This window comes from Lepidochelys kempii, chromosome 6 (assembly GCF_965140285.1).
Source record: "Lepidochelys kempii isolate rLepKem1 chromosome 6, rLepKem1.hap1, whole genome shotgun sequence".
NCBI lineage: Eukaryota > Metazoa > Chordata > Testudines > Cheloniidae > Lepidochelys > Lepidochelys kempii.
In genome coordinates this window covers 61731528-61756561 of record NC_136385.1, presented here as the reverse complement: position 1 = coordinate 61756561, position 25034 = coordinate 61731528, and the positions used below count along the sequence as shown (strand labels likewise).

The 25034-nt window shown below is 43.1% G+C and overlaps 1 protein-coding gene across 31 annotated transcripts in view; it reads right to left on the bottom strand.

The window, feature by feature from the left end:
• Nucleotides 1–25034, bottom strand: part of MADD (MAP kinase activating death domain) — a 123694-nt gene that overhangs the window by 29143 nt on the left and 69517 nt on the right. For 22 of the 31 annotated variants that reach the window (XM_073348277.2, XM_073348281.2, XM_073348299.2 and 19 more), the window contains 9 exons: nt 24770–24853; nt 23524–23682; nt 18571–18679; nt 17725–17787; nt 17202–17322; nt 5772–5877; nt 5005–5115; nt 3018–3125; nt 2767–2931 (listed from right to left, as the gene is read on the bottom strand). In XM_073348277.2, coding sequence (XP_073204378.1) covers nt 2767–2931; nt 3018–3125; nt 5005–5115; nt 5772–5877; nt 17202–17322; nt 17725–17787; nt 18571–18679; nt 23524–23682; nt 24770–24853 — 1026 coding nt within the window. Of the gene's footprint in view, nt 1–2766; nt 2932–3017; nt 3126–5004; nt 5116–5771; nt 5878–17201; nt 17323–17724; nt 17788–18570; nt 18680–23523; nt 23683–24769; nt 24854–25034 lie in introns of those variants that run through there. The other 9 variants (XM_073348284.2, XM_073348287.2, XM_073348290.2 and 6 more) reach the window with 2 other exon arrangements.

The window sequence follows — 25034 nt, the reverse complement described above, 5'->3', positions numbered from 1 at the left end:
TCTGTATCATTTATTTGAAAGTATTTTACAATGTCCTCTTTAATTAATGCAAACTGATCTTTGTCTTGGAGAAGCAAGCAGTTCATTTTCCAAAAAAGTAATCTTAGGCACTTCTCTCGGCTATCAAATATTACTTCCACTGGTGCATGATTTCACCATGTAATAATGCCAATTTCTGCAGATCTTGGCTGCTTCATTAAAGATTTAGAGATTAATATTACATCTATTCTAGAATATAACTAATGAAGGTGTGAATAAAACGTGTCATCTCTTTCCCCTGAGTGAAATTCTCTCCAGCAATCTGAGAGGCTGAACTGTTGGCACAGAGAAGTTAATGCTGCATCTGCTTCCCTATCCCCCTTGTCTTTATCAAATCAGTAACTAGTTGGTGTGCAACTGAATTATCCTCCAAGTATAATTTCCCCTTCTCCAAAGTTTCACAGTGTTTTAAAGAAGACTTTAAAAAGTTTTTGCTTTTGTTTGGGAAAATACACTGAGCCTACTGCTATTAATAACCCAGCAATTGTGCCCTTCAACCATATAAATCATCCCTCCTTATCTTAAAATGAACTTTAATTTGACACATTTAGCAAATATACCCACTGCTCTTTTCTTTTGCTGAAGAAAAAATGTCCACTGGATAAATTACGTTTCACGCCCGTAATGTGCCCCTCCTGAAAATGGAAAGTTGAAGTAGAATAATCTGAGTGGGTTTTTTTGTTTTTTTAATTCCACTAGGGCTTGTTCTTCTTTTTAATGACATTACTTAACCCCTTGACATTCAAAGATGTCACTTTAAAAGGAAGAACAATTGATAACTATTTAGCTTATTGAAAAACTTGAAATTGTGATTCTTTAGCTGTTTAATGGCATGAACCCTTGTATTGCTAATGTCTCACTTGTTTCTAATTATGTTGCATTCACGATTGTGTGCCTGACTATAGTTTGGTTTCTGATTGTAAACTTTCATATCTATTTCCTGTATTAATTCCCACCTACCTCCCTAGTTCCTTCCCCTCTCTGCATTCCCCTTACTCTAAATCCATAGATAAAATACAAGCATAACAGACAAAACAGTCCCAAAATGACTGTGTGTTACTAAACCCTAAATGTTTGTGCTCTTTCCATGAACTCATGTACTGCTTTTCTTGAAATCCAAAGGTGGTACATCTTCACCTATGGGATCTTGACCCTCACCCATAGGGACACAGTGCGATCTGGCCTCTTGAGTTATGGGGAGGATTTACACAGACCCTCCCCCTAAAAGTTCCTTCCTCATTCCCTCTCTATTTTCTCCAATCTCCTCCATCTTTGAAATTTATTTCCCCACACACACCATTGTACTTTCTTTCCTCTACATTTTAAAATATTAAACACAGCTACTACTGATCACCTCAATTAAAGCAAACTTTCATTATTATTTTATTACACTGCAAGACTGAGCCTTCTCTAAAATTTCAGACAAAAAAGGTGCATTTTACAATTCTGAAATCAGAGGCCTGTGTGAGGTCACAACTTCCATTTACAACTAACCCACTTTAAGCCCACTGAGCCCAAGTTCATAGTAAGGAATTGACCTTTTGCTGACAGTTGTCATTGCCTGTTAAAGAAAGCACAGTGGAACCCAACTGAAAATTGCACTTTAGAACAGTAAAATAATGATGGTTAAAAAAAAAAAAAAATCTATACTAGCAGTTAAACCATTTTCAATACCCATTCCAGGGGGTACCACTTACTGACAATCAGTATCAGCAACAGGTCAGTTTCCTAGTGCAGGCTGGGCCTCAGAGTAAACCCATTCTTTTCTCCTCCCCCAGCTTCTAGCAATCACTACTCTCAAAAATACTTGTTCGTAACCATATAGCTTTTCCTGTCATGGTTTACAGTGATTTCACTACTGCCACACCTCCTGACTCTCCTCTTCTAAGTCCCTTCTTAGGCATTACTTCTAGGAAGCCTATCATCTACAATCGGATACCATGATTTTAAGAAATACATGAGCCTCAAGATACGTAAGTTAGCTTCCCAAGTTACTGTATTAGGAAATTGTCATTGTGGTCCTCTCTGCCCCATGCCCTTCCTGTGTTATCACCTCCCGATCTTGTTTCATGTAGAGAGTAAGATTTTGGGGCCAGGGGCCTGTCTTTAATTGCTTAGTAAAGAATTATGCACATAATATGATGCTACAGTAGTTACAAATCTTTAGCTCCCTTGGAGTTCAATGTCTGTGAGCTATTCATTTTTTTCCAAGCAGGTTGAATTCATTTATTTTTACCTGCAAAGCAAGCACAAGGAGAAGATAAAGGCTTTGAAACTAGTGGCAAATGCAAATCCATAGAATCAGCAAATCCAAACATTTGGGTCCATGAAGACTCTTCACTGGTTCCCTCTTCTTTTCTCTGCATCTTATGGCAAACCCAGAGTGGCAATGCTTTCATTTAGCTTTCTATACTTAGGCCTGCCAATCCACGATCTACCAAAGTACTGAAAATATTTTCTTCAAGTCTACAAGCAATTTCAAGATTTAACGAAGAGGAGACCTCCCCAACTGAGCAAAATTAAACTAGGTATTAGATTTTTGTCTGCAGTCCCCAATACAAAAAAAAAAAGTGGAATAACCTTCCTGGAATAACCTTCACATGAACAGGTGATACCTACGTCAAACATCAGTTCTGCTAAACAGATATTGCAATTCAGTAATCATTACTGAGGATTCATTGCCCTCTCCCTTCCTTTATGAACTAAAGGGTGAAATGACAGATATACCTTCTTGGTGTAGAACTTATTCAGCTGTGTCTCCTGGCCATTCCTCCTCCAGAGACACAGCACTTTCGTTTTAGGACAGTATGTCATGTTGATGAGTTTCTCATACCACCAACGTTCGTACACCGTTCCAATGTTACTTCTCAGCACAATGCAATCATCACACACCTGAGGGTATAAAGAGTCTTAGCTAGGAATCCTCACATCATACATCTAGCATTATTAGCGGTTCTATTATTTATTCTTGTCCCTACCTCCATGAAGAAGATGTCTCCTGTTGTATCTGTCCCGGCATGTACTACAAATGTCTGCTTCTTGATGTGTCTGCTGCCACTGGGCCGGACAGACAGCTCTCGGCCGCCCTATAGAAAAGGAAGATTTGTAATTAATAAACTACCACCCCTAATTTCTGTGATTTTATATCTAGTAGGTTACATCTGCTGTGTCTTAACCAGGATAAAAGGTGTGTTCTTAAGTCAGGTGATCACTTCTCAAGATAGGGTAGCTTAAGCAAGAACTGCCACCCTGCAAATTAATACTCGTCCTGCTATGTTCACACTAGTACTATACTCTCTCGTGTGGTGCTAAGACTTCTGGGGGCACATCCCGTGGTTCTTTCCACTGCAGTAAGTTGAACTGCTTGTGAATTCTTTCCCAATGAATTGTTGAAAAACTTCCCTTGTCTTTTCTGGGTACACAGAGGAATTGTGGGAAGGTACTGGAGGACTAGCAGCACTATGTCCACCTACAGTGGTCATGTTAGGAGCTGACAAGTTGTGCTAACTTGAACATTAGCATAAACTCTGATGGGCCAGCCAGCTTCAGTTAAAAGAACTACTGTCACTCAAATACTCAAGTTTTATGCATGGATGGAACTCGAGTTAGGGGCAACAAGTTATAACTTGAGTTTACTTTGCATTCTTTAACTTAACCTACTAACTCAGATGAAAACTACAACCTGCCTCATCTTCTCTAGGATTTTAACTTGAGCTAGGGCATGCCACACTACAGCAACAAAGTTATGGCACTGCAACTGTGCCACTGTGGGGCTGAAGTATAGATGCTTCCTACATTGACAGAAGGAGTTTTTCCATCCAATAGTTAATGCATTTCTCCGAGAGGCAGTAGCTAGGTCAACAGAAGAATTCGGTACTCAGGGTCGGCGTTAATGGTCATAGCTAGGTCAATCTCATTTTTAAAGTGTAGATCAGGCCTAAGTTAACTCAAATTAAAAAGTTTGGCCAAAGGAAGAAGGAGGTTGAGAGATGTGGGAGGAGGCAGCAGTCATAACAGGACTGCTAAATGGGAGTGGAAGCGGCAGTAGAAGTGGGGAGACTGTATGGGGAGGGAAAAAGAGGAAGCAGGAATTGGGCTGTGGGAAGAGTGGAGGGGGTAAGGAGGATATTAGGGAAGGGCCTAAGTGTGGAAACACGGGGGGGAGCAGCAAGCATGAAGAAGCCTGCAAAAGGATGATAGAGATGAGAGGCCAGGTAGCCTGAGGGAGCAACAGATTTTTTTGGATTATTTTGGGGGTGTGTTTTGTTTTTTGATGTGGGAAGGGAGAGAGTATGTTTGTTTTGAGATGTAGGAGAAACTGACTGGGAGGGGGGAAACTAATTTGACTGTAAAAGCGGCAAAGAGTCCTGTGGCACCTTATAGACTAACAGACGTATTGGAGCATAAGCTTTTGTGGGTGAATATGAAAGAAGAAGTGGGTATTCACCCACGAAAGCTACAGCTCACTTCATCGGATGCACACAAGTCAGGAATGAGAAAGCCAATGCTGTAGCCAGTGCTGTAGCTCACGAAATTTATCATGCTCTAATAAATTTGCTTGTCTCTAAGGTGCCAAAAGTACTCCTTTTCTTTTTAATGCTGACCATGTATTCCTTGTGTGTATGCATTCTTATGGTACAGTTTTTAATTATGTAATTGCATACTATTCCTGAAATCACACCACCATATAACCTTAGATATACATTTAGCATATTTAGTAATTCCTGCAGACTCACTATATATAAAATATCTACAGTATATTTATAACAGACTTGTCAGATAAGTTTTATTTTCTCAGAAGGTAAGTTTGCATTTTAATTAAAAGTATTTTAAGTCAAGCAAGCCAATATCCTGGCTACTCAAGAGCTCCAGAGGCCCTGGAGTGAACTGGGGACTAGTTCCTCTATTGTCTCTATTCCCAGGAAAGGGCAGGGATATGGTGTCATGAATTTTTTCTTTACTCACTAGGTTAGCCACTTTGTCTAGTAACTCATTTATTTGCTGGCTCTGCACCAATCCAATGTGCGATTTCCCCATCAAACGACGCACCTTCTTCTTAATGTCATTCTTGCTCACCTAGGAAGCAAGTAGAGGACCAGGTTATTTACCTTTCCCTAATCACGGACAAAATATCCAGACATCTTGGTGTTCACTGCAGAAGGGGATGGAAGAACTGATCTCCTTACTCACTGTTTGCTCTACTGTCAGCCAACAGTTTCTCCAGACAAAGAAATAGAGTAAGCTATTGTTTAAACAGATAAGTTCTCTTCAGAAACTGATGAATAGGACAAATGAATAGGTGCTGATGAATAGGACAAGTAAAGAGAAACCACAGGGAAAGGGAATACAATTTTTTCTTCCACATTTAGAGGGGTGAGGGTGGAAGACAATGTCACTAAATGGTGTTACTGCTATTCAACAGCATTTAGTAAAGAAGAAGTTAGAAATGGTAAGCAGGACACCTTGTGCAAATTACACACTATGTCACTGTGGCTAAAGTGAACATGGGTCACACAAAGGGCCATTTAAGGCATGAATACAAAGGATAAATTCTTGATGTAATATAGCAATCTAGCCCCCTGATTCTCATTAATACCAGCCAGGAGTGTGCGCAGCTTAATTCTTGTGACTGCTCTGAAAATGGCCCCACCTTCGCATACAGTTGTACCTGGCCATACAACACCACAAATAGAATGTCTTGTGCCTAGAAAAGGGAAGGAGCAGAGTATCACCTTCATCATAAGCATGTAGACAAGCATGTTGTGCAGTAATGTAGCCAGCAGGCGGTCTTCGTCTTCCTCCAAGCGCTTTCGGTCATGTTCTCCCAGAGATAAGTACCTATGAGAAGAACCAGTTGTGAAACAGAGCCAGGGGTGCCTTTCACCCAACTAACTGCAGCAGTGAAGGGGGACAAAGCACTGTCTATAGGAGACAGAAGCAAAGGAATCATCAGAGCGATAAATGGTCATTTCCCTGTAGGAAATGTTCTTGGCAGGGTGCTCCAATCACCAATTAAAAGGGTCATCATCTCTTTCCCCACTACTAAAAACACTAAATTACTAAAACTATTAAAAATTATTTACACATTGAATTCATAAATTCAAAGAAAAAGAAGATCAAAGAGGACATGGAGGATTCCGACTCAGGGCATGCAGTGGTAAGAAGGAACTGGAGAGGCATTTGTCCACACTGCCCTTTATACTCTCAGTTTGTAGCATGAGGAGAACCACCAGATGCTGCTTACTAAAAGATTTCTGGACTTGAGCACCAGGTGTGCATGTGTACCCAGTACAAAATACTCATAGGGAGCATCACTCAAAGGAGGATCATCTGTTTCCCCAACAGGCCCAGCAAGCAGGTTCCCTTCATGATCTGCAGGGCCAATCCAAGGAGGTACAAGAGGGAATAGAGAGGGAAAATCTAACAAACATCTTAGATGTCTGTATCCTAAGGCAAGAAGTATGGGAACAAACAGGAAGAACTAGAAACACTAGTGAATTATCACAATTACTACATAACTGGCATCATAAAGAGTTGGTGGGATAATTCATGTGACTAGAATATTGGTACAGAAGCATACAGATTGTTCAGGAAGGACGGGTAGGGAAAAAAGGGAGGTGTTTCCTTTCATCAAAGATGTATACACTTGAACTGAGGTCAAGATAGAAGGTGGAAGGTAGACTTGTTGAAAGTCTCTGGGTAAGCATAAAAGGGGTAAAAAAGCAAAGGTGATGTCATAATAGAGGTACACTATAGACCACCTAACCAGTAAAAAGAGGTGGATGAGGCTTTTTTTGAACAACTAACAAAATCATCCAAAGCACAGGACTTGGTGGTGCTGGGAGACTTCAACTACCGAGACATCTGTTGGGAAAATAATAAAGCAGAGCACAGATCAAACAACTTCTTGGAATTAACTGGCGATATCTTTTTATTACAGAAGGTAGAAAAAGTGACTAGGAGAGAGGCTGTTCTCGATTTGATTCGGATAGTTAGGGAGGAACTGGTTCAAAATTTGAAGATGGAAGACAGCTTGGGTGAAAGTGATCAAGAAATGACAGAGTTCATGATTCTAAGGAATCATAGGAGGGAAAACAGCAGAATAAAAACTATGGACTTCAAGAAGGCAGACTTTAGCAAACTCAAAGAATTGGTCCTGAAAGGTAAAAGGATCCTAAAAGATAAGTCTCTAAAAGGTAAAAAAGAGTTCAGGAGAGTTGCCAGTTTTTTAAAGGGACATATTAAGAGCACAAGAGCAAACAATCCCAGTGGATAGAAAAGATAAAAAGTATGGTAAGAGACCACTCTGGCTTAACCAGCCTGAAACTCAAGAGAGAGTCATATAAAAACTGGACATTTGGTCAAATTATGAAGGATAAATATAAAAGAAAACAACACAAGCATGTAGGTTAGTCAGTGCAATTGGACTGACTAACATCAGTGTAAATGAGGTAGTATCCGAGGCCAAAACAGGGAAAGAACGGGTTAAGAATTATCTAGTCCAGATCTATACTACAGAGCTATATTGGTTTAACTACATCACTCAGGGGTGTGAAAAATCCACACCCTTGAGCAATGTAGTTATATAACATAACCCCCCCACACACAGACAGCGCTATGTCGACGGGAGAGCTTCTTCCATTGACACAGCTATTGCCTCTCAGGGAGGTGGAGTAACTATGCCAACGGGCAAAGATCTCCCATTGGCACAGTAGCACTACAGCAGCGCCACTGTAGTGCTGTATGTGAAGACAGGCCCTCAGACAAGCTAGAGGTCTTCAAGTCAGTGGGGCCTGATGAAATACATCTTGGAATACTTAAGGAACTGTATGAAGACATCGCTGAGCCATTAGTGATTATCTTTGAGAACTCATTGAGGACAGAAGAGATCCCAGAGGACTGGAAAAGGGCAAATATAGTACCAATCTATAAAAAGAAGAATAAGGACAACCCAGAGAATTATAGACTAGTTAGCTTAACTTCAGTACCTGGAAAGATATTGGAGCAAATAAACAATCAATTTCTAAGCACTTAGAAGAGAATAAAATGACAAACAACAGTCAGCACGGATTTGTCAAGAACTAAACATGTCAAACCAGCCTAATAATATTCTTCGACAGGGTAACAAGCCTTCTAGTTGATGTGATAGATCTTGATTTTAGTGAAGCTTTTGACACTGTCTCACACATTCTTCTCATAAGGAAACTAGGGAAACATAGCCTAAATGAAGCTACTATAAGGTGGGTGGAAATTGGTTGGAAAATCAATTTTTTCAATCATGCTGGAAGAGCCTATCGAGTGTGGGCCCACAGGGATCTGTCCTGGGTCCGGTTCTATTCAGTATCTTTATAAATGATTTGGGTAATGGCACAGAGAGTACATTTATAAAGTTTGCGGACGATGCAACCCCTCCCAGCTTGGTAAGTGCTTTGGAGGACAGAATTAGAATTCAAAATGGTCTTGACAAAGCAGATAAGTGGTCTGAAACAAATAGGAGGAAATTCAGTAAGGCCAACTGCAAAGTACTACGCTCAGCAAGGAACTATTAGTTGTACAAATATAAATAGGAAATGACTGCCTAGGAAGGAGTACGCAGAAAAAGACCAGCGAGTTGGGGAGGAGGGGTACAGTGAATTGAATATGAATCAACAAAGTAATACTGTTGCAAAAAAGCAAACATCGTTCTGGGATGTAATTGCAGGAGTGTTGTAAGCAAGACACAAGAAGTAATTCTTCCACTCTACTCAGCATTGATAAGGTCTCAACAGGAGTACTGCATCCAGTTCAGGGCACCACACCTTGGGAAAGAGATAGAAAAACTGGAGAAGTCTTGTTTAGTCTGGAGAAGAGAAAACTGAGGGAGGACATAATAATAGTCTTCAATTATGTAAAAGGTTGTGATAAAAAGGAGGGTGATAAATTGTTTTCTTTATCCACTGAGAACAGGACAAGAAGTAATGGGCTTAAATTGCAGCAAGGGAGATTTAGGTTAAACATTAGGAAAAACTTCCTAACTGTAAGAGTAGATAAGCACTGGAACAAATTACCTAGGGAGGTTGTGGAATCTCAGTCATTGGAGGTTTTTAAGAACAGATTAGACAAACACCTGCCAGGGATGGTCTAGATAATACTTAGACCTGCCTCAGTGCAAGGGACTTAACCAGAAGACCTATCGAGGTCCCCTCTAGTCCTACATTTCTGTGATTCTATGATTTCCTATTTTCCCCACCTGCAACTTCTTGATGGCCATCGCATGGTCACAGTTGTGCAACAGTCAGCTCAGTACAAGAGTAACCCCACTGGAATTGCTTCCCCTTGTTCTGCAGCTGCATAGAGCCTGTACAGGAAGTGGTTACTTTTCAGGCCTAGGGCCCTCACTTCTCCCACACCCCTGACAAGTGAAGCAGCTGCTCTTCAAACTTTGCGGCTCCTTTTCATTCCCCACCTCATGAAATAGCTCCTATTTTGGCCTCCAGCCCACAGACTGGGGGCTAAGTGTGGGTGGCTGACTGGCTGGTGAGGCAAGGGGCTGGGAGTGGAGAACAGAACTTGATGAGTTGAGAAAAGCAAGACTGAGGGGATACAAGACAAGTAGGAGGAGGGGTGACAGATTAAAGGTGGGGTGGCTCTAATGGGTGGCACAGTCAGCAAATGCCCATTGGTGTAGAGTATGCAAAGTGCACCCACTAAACTAGCCGTTCACATTCTTTCCTCTGCAGAGAGGGCTTTAGGCAGCTTGGAGCTTGAACAGCCTTCTGCTCCCATCCACATCTGACTGAGTGCTAATGAGAGCAGGAGACAGCACAACTGGCTGTGTGTGTGAGGGGAGGAGGGAGTAGTAAAACTAAAGCAAGGAAGACAAAATAAAATTATTAATTAAAAAAAATTAAGTTACTGACAAAATGCTACAACAAATGAACATTCACATAGGCTTGCCATACACAAACAGCTTTAGAGCAGTCCACAAAATATACGGTAACCTATCTGTAATTGTTGTTCTGCAAGATGCAATGCAGAAGTATGCACTAGACCAGAGGACTTTGCCTAGCAGTACCCATAGGGGTGGTGCTCATGCGCTGCACCCCAGCCCCTTCCCTGGCCATATAAGGGCACCACCATCCTGATCTCCTCAGCTTCTTTGCACCGAAGGTCAGAAGCACAGATTCAGATGCAGAGTGGATAGAGAGTGGGTTGTGGAATACACATCTGCATCACATCTCGAAGTAAAACAATTACAGGTAATTAACTATTTTTTCTTCTTCGAGTAGATGCAGCCATGTAGTCTCCTTAGGTGACTTGAAAGCAACACTCGTAGGAGGTGGAGTTTGGAGTCTGTGTAAACAAGGACTGCAGGATTGCCTCCCAAAGTTTTCATCTGATCTAGTTGCAGTAGTAAAGGCACTGTGGTCTGTAAAAGTATGCACAGAGGACCAAGAGGCAGCCCTGGAAATGCCATCAGTATTGTCTGGGCTCTCCTGGAAGGGGCTCGCACCCTTTGAGGAGGGATAGCCTGGTCTACTTCCTATACAGTCATTATACAGGAAATTATCCCAAGGCGCTATCTGTGAAGCAATCACTTGCCCCTTCATTTAATTTGCATATGAAATAAATAAATGAGATGAGGAGCAGAAAGGTTTGGTCCTATCCAGATAAAAAGCTAAACACTGCCTGCCATCCCACGTGTGAAGACATTGCTCCTCTGGAATTAAATGCGGCTTAGGGAGGAACGCTGGTAAATATATAGCTTGGTTCAAGTGAAACTGGAAAACCACTTTGGATAAAAAGTTAGGGTGTGGCCATAAGGTTGCTTTGTCTTTACAAAACTGCAAGTAAGGGGGCTCCACCACCACCTAGAAGACATTATGTCCACAAGGAAGGCAGTTTTCTGACACAGAAGGGAGAAATGGGAAGTTGCCAGAGGCTTGAACAAAGGTCCCATAAAAGCTGCTAAGAGAGTATTAAGGTCCCACAAAGGAACAGGCTCTTTAACAAGTGGGTGGAGATGAGTGACTTCTTTCAAGAACCTCACTGCCATGGGGTTTGAACACACCAACCTCCTGTGGATGTACAGATGAAACACAAAAATTGTCACCAGGTGGACTCTCAAACAAGTAAGTGCAGGACCAAAAGAATGAAGGTGTAAAACAGGTAGTCCAAGATGTCCTGGATACCAGCTAAATTCAGTCGAACTTCCCAGGCTAACGACCACATCAAGAAATGCTTCTAATTGGCTGAACAGATTTCTCTGGTGGCGGGCTTTCTACTATTGCGTGAGACTTGCTGGACCACCTCTGAACATCGTTTCTCATCATCATCATCTAACCATGCAGCATTTGTGCTGTGAGATGCAGGGAGCTGAGTGCAAGATGTAAAACCTGACCATGATGCTGAGTCAGGTCGTCAGAATGAAAAGGAAGGGATATGGGATGTTGAATCAACATTGTGAGGGGAGAGGAAAAAAAAAAAAAAAAGATTGTTTCAACCACATTGGAGCAATGAGAATAAGCTTGGCACAGTCCAATTTCAGTTTGAGAATGACTTGAAGGATGATTAGAATTGGAGGAAAAGCAACAGGAGTGCCAATTCCCAGCTCAGGTGAAAAGCATCAGTCAGTCAAGGAGCCCAGACAGAGACCCCCTCGGGAGCAAAACAGCTGGCATGTCTTGTTGTCTTTTGTGGTGAAAAGGTCGATTATTGGGATGCCCCAAACTGCAAAAATGAACCACAGGATGCTGAGCTTCATGGACCATTAGCGATTCAGGGAGAAATTTCTGCCGAGGTGCTCTGACAAGTGATTCTGGATGGCAGGTAAGTGATTGGCCATGTGGGGAGAGATGATCTGCTCAACGCAAAACTGCCAGAGCCTGATCACCACCTGACACAGCATGTTGGAATGTGCTCTCTCCTGTCTGTTCACATAATACATTACAAAGCTTTACTGGTGAGTATGAGAAACACTGAGTCTCTCATGTGATTATGAAAGATCTGACAGACATTGTAGATGGCATGAAGCTCCAGGACATTGATATGAAGTTTCCTGTTCTGACCACAGACCTTGAACTTTCAGCAATCCCAGAAGTGCTCCCCAACCTATTAAGGAGGCATCAGTGACAACAGTCCTGGTTGGTGGGGACTGAGCAAACGGAAAGCCCTGGCACACATTGTCCTGATTGGCAGAGGAAGTCGGACCAGGCTGTCCAAGGGATGACTATTCAGATGATAGACCAACTTCAGCCACATTTGAAGAGGCGCAGCTTGGCATATTGGACTATCTGCGTGCATGCAGCCATATGCTAGAAACCTCAGGCATACTCAGGTTGTTGTTGTTGTTGAAGGTTAAGACTGCAACTCCAGACATAGTGAACTGGTGAATTGCCTGGAATTGCTCCATCAGCATGAATGCTCTTGCACTGGGTAGGATCTATCAGGGTCCTGATTAACTTGATTCTTTGAGTTGGAACTAATGTTGACTTCCTGCAGTTTAGGATGAGACCTAAACAACTTGGTAAGTTTTGTGGGACGAGGACATGATGGAGGACTTCCTCTCTGGACTTGCCCCTCAGTAACTAATTGTCCAGATGGGGGAAAGATATGAATTCCCCTCTTCCTGAGGTATACTGTCATCACAAACTTGCATTTGGTAAAGACCTGGGGAGTGAAAGACAGGCTGAAAGGCAGCAGAATGTACTGGTAGCGCTAATCCGTCATGACAAACTGGAGAAACCTTGTGTGGCTTGAGAGACTCGCTACCAATCCCAACAGGACAAAGAAACAAACAGACTAAACTGAAGCTCTACGTCAGGGCAGCACCGGTGCTGAAGAGGAATAGAGAATAGGCATCAGAAGTAATTGAATGACAGATACTCCAACCAGGTACCGGGAGAAGCACCAGTACCCGAGGCAGTACCAAGCTCAATGAAGGGATCTGCCACCACGACAATTACAATGCTGAAGGACGCACCAGTGTCGAGGAGGCCTTTGGTGCAGGCCTCAACCTCACAGTCTGAGGCCAGGTGGTGCCTCTCTGTGACGCAGCCAGAAAGTATCTAGGGCAAAACAGAGGACAAGACAGAAGAAGCCATTGCACCAGCAAACTCTTGAACCAGTAGAGAGTCTGGGACTGAGAGGCAAAGCAGATCTGATGCCACCTGGTATGCCGCTGGCATAAAAATATTTGGTGCTAATGCTGATGTCAATAGTACAGGACTCAACAGACACCCCATGGCTGGAACCAGAGTTGATGGTATGGGCTCTCGCTGCTCTTGGCACAGTACCATGGAGCAGTTAGTCAGACCTGCTCCATCCCAGATGCTGCAGGGAGTATGGTACCAGTCAGCACCCTTCTTAGAAGATGAGGTGGCATCTCCCTGAACCCTGGAATGTCTTGATAAGTTTTATGGAACCTCTTCCTTGCCATACAACTCCTCTTACTCTTGGTGGAAACAGTAGAACTCGAGCATGGAGTGGCATTGCTTGCCAGATCCAAAGGTGACCACTAATCAGATGAGGGACTCAGTGCTGAAGTGAGCCTCCTGGCCTACTCCAGCAGGTGCTGCTTCAGCCACAAGTCTCTTGCCATCTGAGTGCTCTTTGTGAATGACTTGCAGGTGGAGCACAACTCTTTGTTGTGCCTTGGTGAAGGACACATTAAGCACCTTATGTAGGAATCACTGTTGAGGATCACTGCAAGATAGACAATGCTTGAATCCTGGGGCGGGCTTCACACAGGACAGCCAACTATAACTAATGCTAAACCTAACCGAAGGTGCTAACTACTACTAGATACAAGAAAATTTTCTGAAACTGAGACCAGAAGTGCAATGTGAAAACCATCACTCTGACTCTAGCCGTGGGCTGTAAGAAGGAACTGAGGGGGTTGGGGCCAGAGAAGAGGCCAGGGCTGCAAGGCATGAGCACCACCCCTACAGGTATTGCTAGGCAAAGTACTCCGGCACTGGTGCACTCACCTAAGTAGAATACACAGCTGTATCTACTCAAAGAACTTGACTAATTCCCACCTCCCGATTACCAGTATAACATTAATAAACTTTGATTAAACTGAAAGGAATCATACTGAATTAGTGTGGGTTGCTCCAAAGATACGGTCCATGCTAATTATGCCCACCTGTAAGATATGGGCTGGTAGGAGCATCAGGTCTCAGGAGCAGGAGGGAGCCCAGAGAGCTCCTTCTCCAGGCTAAAGGGGGGAGGGGATTCTTCAGAGCAATTGCGGTATAGGCTGGGTGAAAGATAATGCAGCTTCAACAGCTGGCCTGCACCTCTCTAGCTGCTGGCGCTCTGTTCCTTCCATGCATCCAAGCTTTTGCCTGCCTCTCCTGTTTTGTTGGCTCTCCCAGAACCGCACAATGAGCCCTACCCACCAAGGCCACCCAATTTGTTTGCTCACTGGGTCCTTATCCTCAAATCCATTGGTGATTATTGGGCAGATGTGAGAGAGAGTTGGCATCCTAGAGATTAAGGGGGAGGAAAGAAGAGAGTGAGAGCACAACACATGGAAAGGAAGAGGAAGACATAGGAGAGTAAGCCAGAAAGAAAAAAAAAATAGGGAAAACAGTGAAAGCAAAATTAAAATGTACACAAAAAAAGAAGTGACATTAAAGATGGGACAGCAGAAGAACAAAAGAAAGGGAGATAAAGTACACTGTGAATATGATTTAAAACATTACAATCAAATTCATGCAATCTTTGAATCTAGAGAGCTAAGTGTATAGAATGCTGGATGATCTGTACTGGAAACCCACCCCGCAAAAATAAGGAAGTCTTTCCTAAAAGCTTTAGTTGTTACTAATCTCTTGTGGGGGGGGGGAATTTCAAAAGCAGCTATGTGACTCAGTAGCCCAAGTGACTTAAGGCTCCTAAGTCCCATTGACTTTCAATGAGACTTGGGCATTTATGAGCTCCAGTCACTTTTGAAAATGGGATTTAGGCTCCTAAGACTCTGAGAAGCTTTAACATTTTTTACCCTATATCCACATATCAGCATTTGAACCAAGGGGAAATGGAGAGGTAAAGCTTTTCTTGCCTTTGGTATAATTTTCACCATTTTGTATAAACTACCCTACTAGGGATGGCTTTTATCCCTGGATCAAAGATATTTCTGAAAAGCAGCTCCTCCCTCTGCCCCCAGGGCTTTTATTCACCCCTCCTTTTTTAGCTCTTGCAAATTACTTGGTACTTTCTGAATGCTCAAAAGGTATTGTCCAGGCTACTTGAGCCTGCCAGTCCAGCCCCTCTACCCCAACCTATCATCATCTCTCCAGCACATTCCACCTGAAGTTCCCACTCTGCTTGTATTTATTCATCTTTCTTTGACAGGGTAACAAGCCTTGTGGATAAGAGGAAAGTGGTAGATGTGGTATATCTTGACTTTAGTAAGCGATACTGTATTGCATGACCTTCTCTCTAAACAAACTAGGGAAATAGGGAAACTAAATGGAGCTACCAAAAGATTAGTGCATAACTTGATTGGAAAAACCATTCCCAGAGCGTAGTTATCAGTGGCTCACAATCAAGCTGGAAGAGCATATTGAGTGGGGTCCTGCAGGTATATTTTTGGATCTGGTTCTGTTCAATATCTTCATAAATGATTTAGATAATGGCATAGAGAGTACACTTAACAAAAGTTTGCGGACGATACCAAGCTCCAAGTACTTTGGAGGATAAGATTAAAATTCACAGTGATCTAGACAAAGCGGAGAAATGGTATAAAGTAAATAGGATGAAATTTAAAGACAAATGCAAAGTACACCACTTAGGAAGGTACAATAAATTGCAAAAATGGGAAATGATTGCGCAGGAAAGGAGTACTGCGGAAAGTGGATTACAATATGAATCGAAAGTGTAACAGTGTTGCAAAAAAAAAAAAAAAAAAACCAACAAAAAATCACATCATTCTGGGATATATTAGCAGGAGTGTTGTAAGCAAGACACAAGAAGTTATTTATCCGCTCTACGCCCTGCTGATAAGGCTTCAGCTGGAGTATTGTGTCCAGTTCTGGGTGCCACATTTCAGGAAAGATGTGGACAAAGTGGAAAACGTCTAGAGGAGAGCAACAAAAATTATCAAAGATCTAGAAAACATAACGTATGAGGAAAAATTGAAAGAACTGGGTTTGTTTAGTCTGGAGAAGAGAAGACTGAGGGGGGACAGGATAACAGTTTTCAAGTACATAAAATGTTATCACAAGGAGCAGGGTGAAAAAATGTTCTCATTATCTCTGAGGATAGGAAGAGAAGCAATGAGTTTAAATTGTAACAAAGGAGGTTTAGGTTGGACATTAGGAAAAACTTCCTGTCAGGATAGTTAAGCACTGGAACAAATTGCCTAGGGAGGTTTTGGAATTTCCACCATTGGAGGTTTTTAAGAACAGGTTAGAAAATCACCTGTCAGGAATGGTCTAGTTATTACGTAGTTCTGCCTTGAGTGCAGGGGACTGGACTAGATCAGTGCTTCTCAACTAGGGGTACAGAGAGGTCTTCCAGGAGGTACATCAACTCATCTAGATATTTGCCTAGGTTTTACAACAGTCTACAAGAAAAGCACTAGCGAAGTCAGTACAAACTACAATTTCATACGAACAAAATGACTTGTTTATACTGCTCTCTATACTATACACTGAAACGTAAGTACAATATTTATATTCCAATTGATTTATAATGATATGGTAAAAATGAGACAGTAAGCCATTTTTCAGTAATAGTGTGCTGTGATAATTTTTGTATTTTTATGTCTGGTTTTGTAAAGCAAGTAGTTTTTAAGTGAGGTGTAACTTGGGGGTACGCAAGACAAATCAGACTCCTGAAAAGGGTACAGTAGTCTGGAAAGGTTGAGAGCCACTGGACTACATGACCTATTGAGGGCCGTTCTAGTCCTACACTTCTATGATTCCTCATTTAACAAGAAGCATCAAGTCACCCTGAACTTTAAAGAAAACTTTGTCCTGGTCTTAAGCTAAAGGGGGGAGCATACAAGGGAGAGACTGTGCAGGAGAGAATCAATTATATCAGTGAGGTCTACTCAGTTGTAGTAGTAAATGTGTTACACATAATTAAATCAAACTTGTGAATACCCTGGGATTGCTTCAGCTCAAGGTGAAACAATGAGGAAAAAAGACACCACAAAAGAACTCATATAAGGTTACCTGTCGATCATTTCCTGAGGTCCCTGGTCCATTCCCATTCCTTCTCTCTCTAACATCACAGCATCCAGAAAAGCATCTTCCCAGAACTGCATCTGGTCCCACAGTGTTGAGCGCTCCTTACCTGGGCAATATTAAATAAGAGTTCTAAGCTCTCATTCCAGTCAGATATTGGAAGATCAACTCCTTTCTTCCCATTCCATAAAGAAACCCCAAGCCAAAACAAACCCACAGCAAAAAGGTCATTTTTAAAATTACAAACAAGAGCACAACAGAGAGAGAGAGAGAGAAAGAAAAGACACTCTCTTAATCTATAGTACACTCTGACAGCATCTCCCCCAAACCTCAGACATAAGGAGCAATCTTGCAACTGCCCTTGAGTGCAGACCTTCCTCCTAAAGTTAACACTGCCCACAATGGGATGTTACATCTCACACAGAAGTGAACAGGACAGGCCACCGTGTACAGAAGTGCTGAGCAAAGATATTACTGCAAACACACAGAAGTGGAAAGAAGAAATTATTACTTAGAGAAAAGGTTTCCATTGCAGCATCCTCTAACTGGTCCCAGACGGATCCTTTATCCCTCCCTGCACAATTCCGAGCAGGCAGGACCACGGCAGCAAAGATAAAGGGAGAGGATGAAAAATAGGAGAAGAGAAGAGAGGGGAGGGGGGAGAGAGCTGTTGATTAATGCAAAGTTCAGATCAAACGAGTTCGCAGAAAAAATGCGCTTGTTATTGCAGGAAACATTCAGCAAAGGGCTAGTCAATCTTCAGAGTCCAGTAGCCCTCTGTTCAGGCTGAACTCTGCACAGAACAGCAATATATTTTAGCCTTCAACACATTATCTAGCTCAGTGGTTTTCAACCTGTGGTCTGCGGCCCCCTGTGGGTCCACAGACTATGTCTAAGGTGTCCGCAACAGGTTGTCATTACCATTGAACAATGGTTTTCAGCCGGTGGTCCACAGAATATATCTAAGATTTCCAAAGGGGTCTGCACCTCCATTCAAAATGTTTTAGGGGTCTTCAAATGAAAAAAGGCTAAAAACCCACTTATCTAGCTAAAAAGCTTTTCCTCTCAGGATTCCAGTATTAATTCATATTCAAGGATATGCCAGTATGGGGTTCAGGCACACTAACCCTTATGCTAATTAAAATTTCTCACCTATCTTCCCTTTCTATTTTTATCCTTGACAAATCCTCACTTCCTTCCAAACAAACCATCTGAAGTGCCACTCTATTTATTGCCTCAAGTTTGGAAAGCAATGTAACCCTGAGAACAGAATCTCTGGATGCCATTAATTGGAATATACAAGCTCCAGTCTACCCTCTATGTACGACTCCTCCAGCTTCCCAAAAAATTAACTTACCCAGAAGCCCTTCATAGAGGTAGACCCGCAGGCTCACATCCCCCAGAGCTCTCCCTGGGCTACTGCCCTTGATATCCTTCACAGTATGCTTCAGGCTTTGAGATTTACCCTGAAAAACAGGGGGAGAGAGACATCAGAAAGGCCAATTTAAAAGCCATATACAGGATTGTATCTTACAACATATTCAAGTATAAAACCGTTTTAGTTTGCAAACCATCTTTCATACAAACTATTTCCCAAAGAGTTTACAGAGCCTATAGTTAGAGGGAGAGAGAAATATTATGCAGGTTTAGCAAGGAAGGAAGATGTTTTGGGATGTCATTTGAAAAATTATGGGGAGCTGAGAAAGTGCAGAGATACAGCATTGCTGTCCAGGATGGAACAGAAGGCTGCACAGAAGGCTCTCAAACCAACATAGAGACGCTTGTGTGGAAGGACAAAGAGGTGGCCAGAGGTAGGATGAGAGGAAGCAAGCAGGGGATTATAGAACGACAACATTTTATTAAAGATTAGTACAAGTATATGGAGCATTTGAAAAACAAGAATAATTTTAAATGGAACCAGAAAAACAGATGAGCCACCAGTGGAGTCATTTGAGGATGTCCATAACATTGCTGGAGTGCTGCGTACAGAGGAGAACGCATACCGCAGCTTTTAGAGAGAGACGACAGTTTGTAAAATTGGGGCTTGAGGAGGACATAGCAGAGAGAAATGTAATAGTCAGTACAACTGGAGATAACACAGGGACAAGGATTTGATAAGGTATGAAATTATAACAATGGTGTATGTGGGCAATAAGCAGATTAACAGACCCAAAATGTATGAAAAGGAGAAAAGGGTAATGCCAAGGATAATGCCAATGTTAGAGAAACCAGAGGCAAACGAGAGCCCTGAAATGAGGCAAGAGATAGAGATGGAGTTCAGGATGATCCCCAATTTCAGCAAAAGCACTTCTGTAAACATGTAAGTAAAGGAAGTAGAGATGAAGACACAAGTTCATTTGTTCAAGACAGATAGAGAGGCTGGAAAAGGGGGTCATTAAAGGTCACCCTGAGATGTCAAAGGGGAATGAGGTCAGACCAGGGGCAGGCAAACTTTTTGACCTGAGACCCACATCGGGTTTCCAAAATTGTACGGAGGGCTGGTTAGGGGAGGCTGTGTCTCTCCAAACAGCCAGGCGTGGCCCGGCCCCCACCTCCTATCCAACACGCCCCCTCCCCCGCTTTTCACCCCCCGACGGCTCCCCTGGAACTCCTGCCCCTCCAACCTCTCCCCCATCCCCTGACGGCCCCCCCGGGACTCCTACCCCATCCATCCCCCCCTGCTCCCTGTCCCCTGACCACCCACCCCTGACTGCCCCCTGCCGCCCCATCTAACCCCCCCCCCATTCCTGACTTGCCCCCTGGGACCTCTGCCCCATCCAACCACCCCTTCTCCCTGTCCCCTGCCCCGACTGCCCCCCACCGCCTAATCCAACCCCCCCTCCTTCCTGACTGCCCGCCCCCCCATCCAACCCCACTGTTCCCCGGCCTCTGCCTGCCCCGACCCCATCCACACCCCCACCCCCTGACCAACACCCCCACCTTCCCTGCCCTCTGTCCAACCCCCCCGCCCCCTTACCACGCTGCCTGGAGCACCAGTGGCAGGTGGTGCTACAGCCGCGCCGGCCAGAGCACCGGGTCAGGTCGTGGCTCTGCAACTGCGTTGCCCGGCCGCCCAGAGCATTGTGCCAGCAGTACATCGCACTGAGGCTGCGGGGGAGGGAGTAGCAGCGAGGGGGGGTGGGGGCAGGGGCTCCTCCCGGGCCAGGAGCTCAGGGGCCGGGCAGGAGGGTCCTGTGGGCCGGATGTGCCCCACGGGCCGTAGTTTGCCCACCTCTGGGTCAGACCATAAAAAAAAAAATGACAGAAGCAAGTGAGCGTCCACCACCTCTTCAAGAGATTCCAGAGTCTGGCAGGTCTTACTGTTGGGAAATCTTTCCTGATGTTCATCCTCAAAGGATATCACCAAATTTAACAAAAAACAAACATAACTGAATTTTTTCACCTATTACAATTTACATCTAAAATTCCTGTAAATCAGATTTTTTTTACAAAATGTATTTTTCACTATTTTTTCAGTTGACAGCACTTTGTAGAGAGTCTTTTGACTGTTTCCCCTTTTGTGAGAATCTTACAAAACAACAGGGGAGCAGGAAAGGAAAGGAAAAGGGTTTCTAAAACCACAAAACTGGTTTGGGGGACTAAGGGGCTGGTACAGAAGAAGAGGTTACTCACCTTGTGCAATAACAGATGCTCCACTTCAGGTGTACATGTGCACCATACCAAAAATTTCCAATCAAAGGCGTAACAGTGCCAATTCAGCCTGCTCATGCCCCCTACACATCCTCAGACCTCACATCAAGGCTATATAGGGCTGTGGGAGTGAATTGCCCCCAGTTCCTTCTCCTTTGCAAAGTCTCTCAGAAAAAATGCCAAAGCCGAGGGGAAGGAGGGCAGGTAGTGGAGCTCTCAGAAGGGGATACATCTCAAAGAACTCCAGTAACTGCAAAAAGTGAGTAACGTCTTCTTCTTTGAGCAGTGGCCCTATGAGTGCTCCACTTCAGGTGACAACTGAGCAGTACCCTCAGCGAGAGCGGGGTGCTTCGGAGCAGAGTCCACGATTTAAGACAGGACTGGTACTCCCCAAGGGCAGCATCTGACCTCGAAGAATGGACCACTGCATAATGTTTGAAGGTGTGTATCGAAGTCAAAGTTGCAGCCTTGCAAATCTCCCCAATCAGTAATGCCATAGAGGCAGACACACCCCTTATGGAATGGGTTAACATTGTAGGAGGAGGTTGTATAATGGTAAATACATAACACAAAATAATATATCCAGAAATCCAACTGAAAAGTCTCTGGGTAGAAATTATGGACCCTTTGGACCTGTCAGCAATTTGTATGAACAGTCTCGAAGACTTCCTAAATGGCTTGGTTCTGTCCAGACAGAGGTCTAACCTCCACCTGACATCTAATGTATCCAGGATAGCATTCTCTCTGGTCTAACATGGTTTCAGAAGAAAAACTGGGAGACAGATGACTTGGATGATGTGAAATTCAGATGACACCTTAGGTAAAAATTTAGGAAGCGGCCATAATAAAACCTTGTCCTTGAAATATACTGTAATTGCAGGTCTTCCATTAAAGTCTGTACTTTCCCAACTCATTGGACAGTAGTGATGGCCACTGAATCAAGTTTAGATCCCATACAGCAGTAGGTTCTTTAATCTGGTGGGGGTTCCTCAACCCCTTGATAAACCTCAGCGTCGTGAAATGAGCGAACACTGAGAATCCCTCAACTGGAGAATGAAAAGCTGTTACAGCTGCCAAGTGGACTCTCATAGAACTCTGATATAATCCTGACTTTTTCAATTCCAGGAGGTAGTTGAGAACAGCGGAGAGGGAAGAATGAGCAGAGGAAATATACCACTGGTCACACCAATGGTTGAATCTCTTCCATTTTTGAAGGTATTTCATGTGGATCCCTTCCTACTGTTTAACAACACCTGCTGTACCTCTGCAGAACAGGAAGTCTCTGTTCCCACAAACCATTCAGGGCCAAGCCTTGAGGCAAAGAACTCCCAGGTTGGGTGGACAGTATGACCAGGGTTTTGAGAGAGAAGGTGAAACTGAGGGCAATTTGCCTTCGCAGTCTCCTTGCAGGGCATGAGGATGTTTAAGGGGTGTACACAAGCTGAACAGACATTGCCACTGAAAAATCTTCCATTAAAGGCACATGGGGTGCACACGCACCTGAAGTGGAGCACCTACAGGGACACTACTTGAAGAAGAACTTGAAAGTTGTTTTAACTAATTGTTTCAGTTGGGTAGATGTCAAGTTGATGGTAATCCTTTACAAAAGTAACCATTAACTGAATTTTATCTCATCTCATTACCCCAGTGAAATTTTTTGTACCATCCTCTAAGTCTTTTCCAACACAGCATTTAGACTCCTAACTATGTTTGACCAAGCCATTCATATAATACTTGACATTTACTTAGGTCTTTACAAATATTAAATAATGAATCCTCACACAATGCTTGGGAAGTAATTAAGTATCCCCTGCCTGCACCCCCCAACTCCAATGTAATATGAACAATTTCAATCACTACATATAAACAGAATAAATCATTTTGTACAAGGTTTTACAGTCTAATGATGGGGGGGGCGCAGATCCTATATGAACACATAACAAAGGAAGAGTCTTTCAAAGTTGCTATAAGTTTAATTTGGGGAAGTTAATTGAACAGCAGAGGAGCGTTATAGTCAATTTAGCCAAGTCACGTAAATATATGCACCAAGACAAATCTATTTATATTGTTGGATACGGTTATGCCCATAGTGCATATGTTTTGGAGATAAACATGTTCTGGCTAATAGTTTGAATTTTGGTGCCTATTCAGATCTGCCAACTAGGAACTGTTATTTAAAGAAAAACCCTATGGACATTCAGATATTATTAGAACAATGTTTTAAAAAACTACAGAACAGCTGTTAAACCCAGGGAGGGCCACCATTCACCCACACCAAGCAGCTGTTTCAACGCAATAAGGGATCTTTTTTTCTTTGCTGCATAAAGCCATTCTACCATTAAGGGTAATATAAATAGGGAGGGGAGACTGCAGAAGCATACCTTGGGAATGGGGAATTAAATACTGTTAGTGCCCATAGTATCAGAGTGAGGAGTAACCCTGCCATACACATAGTGTGCAGTATGCAGGCCCTTGAGAGGAAGCGTTCAGAGATTCACAAGAAACTTCTACCTGTGGTATCAATACACTACAGAATTCTGTCAGTGCCGATTAGCCCCTGCAATTGGATCCAGGATCCATAATACTATGATCCCTCACCCACTTTACACCTATTCAAGTCCTATACAAAATTTCATTAGAAAATCAAATGTGCCCTTACAAAGATGGAGCTAGTAGCAGAGTTTGTCTCAATTTCACTGTCTGATACAGTGTTCCGTGATCCTGTCAGGTTCCCACCATTCTCCCCACTGAAGCCATCACCAGCGTTGCTGCTCAAGTCACTGTCTGCTCCTAATGTCTCTCCAGAGCTGTTACTAACCTATGGAGGAAAACAGAGCAATTTAGAATGGCTTCTTTTCTTTATGAGCACAAGATATTGTGGAGAGAAGAGATGTCAAGAACGTCACCCTAAAGCTGAGTAAGACTCCAAGGCCCACTCTTCCCAACAACAGCACACTGCATTTCTATCCTGTGCCATAGGACCCTCCCACCAAACCCTACCCTACAGAAAGAGACAATATTAACAGACTATTTAATAAGACATTTAAAAATCCTTTGAGTTAACACAATCTCAGAGCCCATTCAAGTGAGACACACAGACAGCTAGGTTTTTTTTCCTATCCCAACAGACCTCACTACCTTATAGGTCAGGAACAGGGCCATAGAGAGTTAGATATTCAAATTCTTAATTTCACTTCAAAGCAATTCAGGAAAGAAAGCTAGAAAGTTCGTCTGGCAGGGTCCCCACAGTGGAGAATATCAGACAAGAATTGTGGCCAAGAAAAGGCTCATCCCTTTCACCTAATAAATTCCCTTACTGCTTTTTTTTAATTAAAAGAGAAGAGATAAATCTACCCGAATTTGGATCCTACAGGCCATTACAAGCAAATGTGTATGTATATAGATGGCTGCAAGTGTGCCCCTGCTCTAGGATATAACTTTAGAAAGTTTATAACACTCTTTATACACTCAAGCAACTCCAACGTTACAGGTTTGAGTCTTCTATGAACAAAAAACCCCCACAAAGGTTTATTAGCCTGAGGTCTTGTTTTCAAAGTGACTGCAATCTAACATTTTCACAACAACATTACCCACAAGGGGAATACAGAAATGTATACAACACCCAACAGCAAAGAGCACCACATACACAGGGATACCTGCCCACAGAAGGAGCATATGTACATATGTAAGGCAAACATGCACACCGCACGCTCAGAGGCTGGACAGATAGAACACACTATGGACACACTATCAGAGCAGACAACACACAGAATGTAGACAAAACAGAGTACATGCAACCCACATACACCCCACATACACAAATACATGCACGCACGCTCTATATACACTCTTCCATCATTGCAAAAACTCAAGTACACCAAGATTCCACTTTGGCCATGTCTTACCACTGTGCTAACTTCAGAATCCTGACTTGTGCTTCGGATCATAACAGCCGGCCCTGCACTGGCAACAGAGTCCAAATCACTCTTCTGCAACCAGACAAACAAACAAAGGGGATAGGAAGAAAAAAAAAATCCATGTTATATATTATCATTTCTATCAAGAGTGACAGACAACATTTACCACTACTTTTGGGGCCTCTCTCCTAGAGAAGCTTAAACTGCAGGCCTCAGAGGTTTGCTGCGCAGAGCCAGTCAGAAGGACACACTG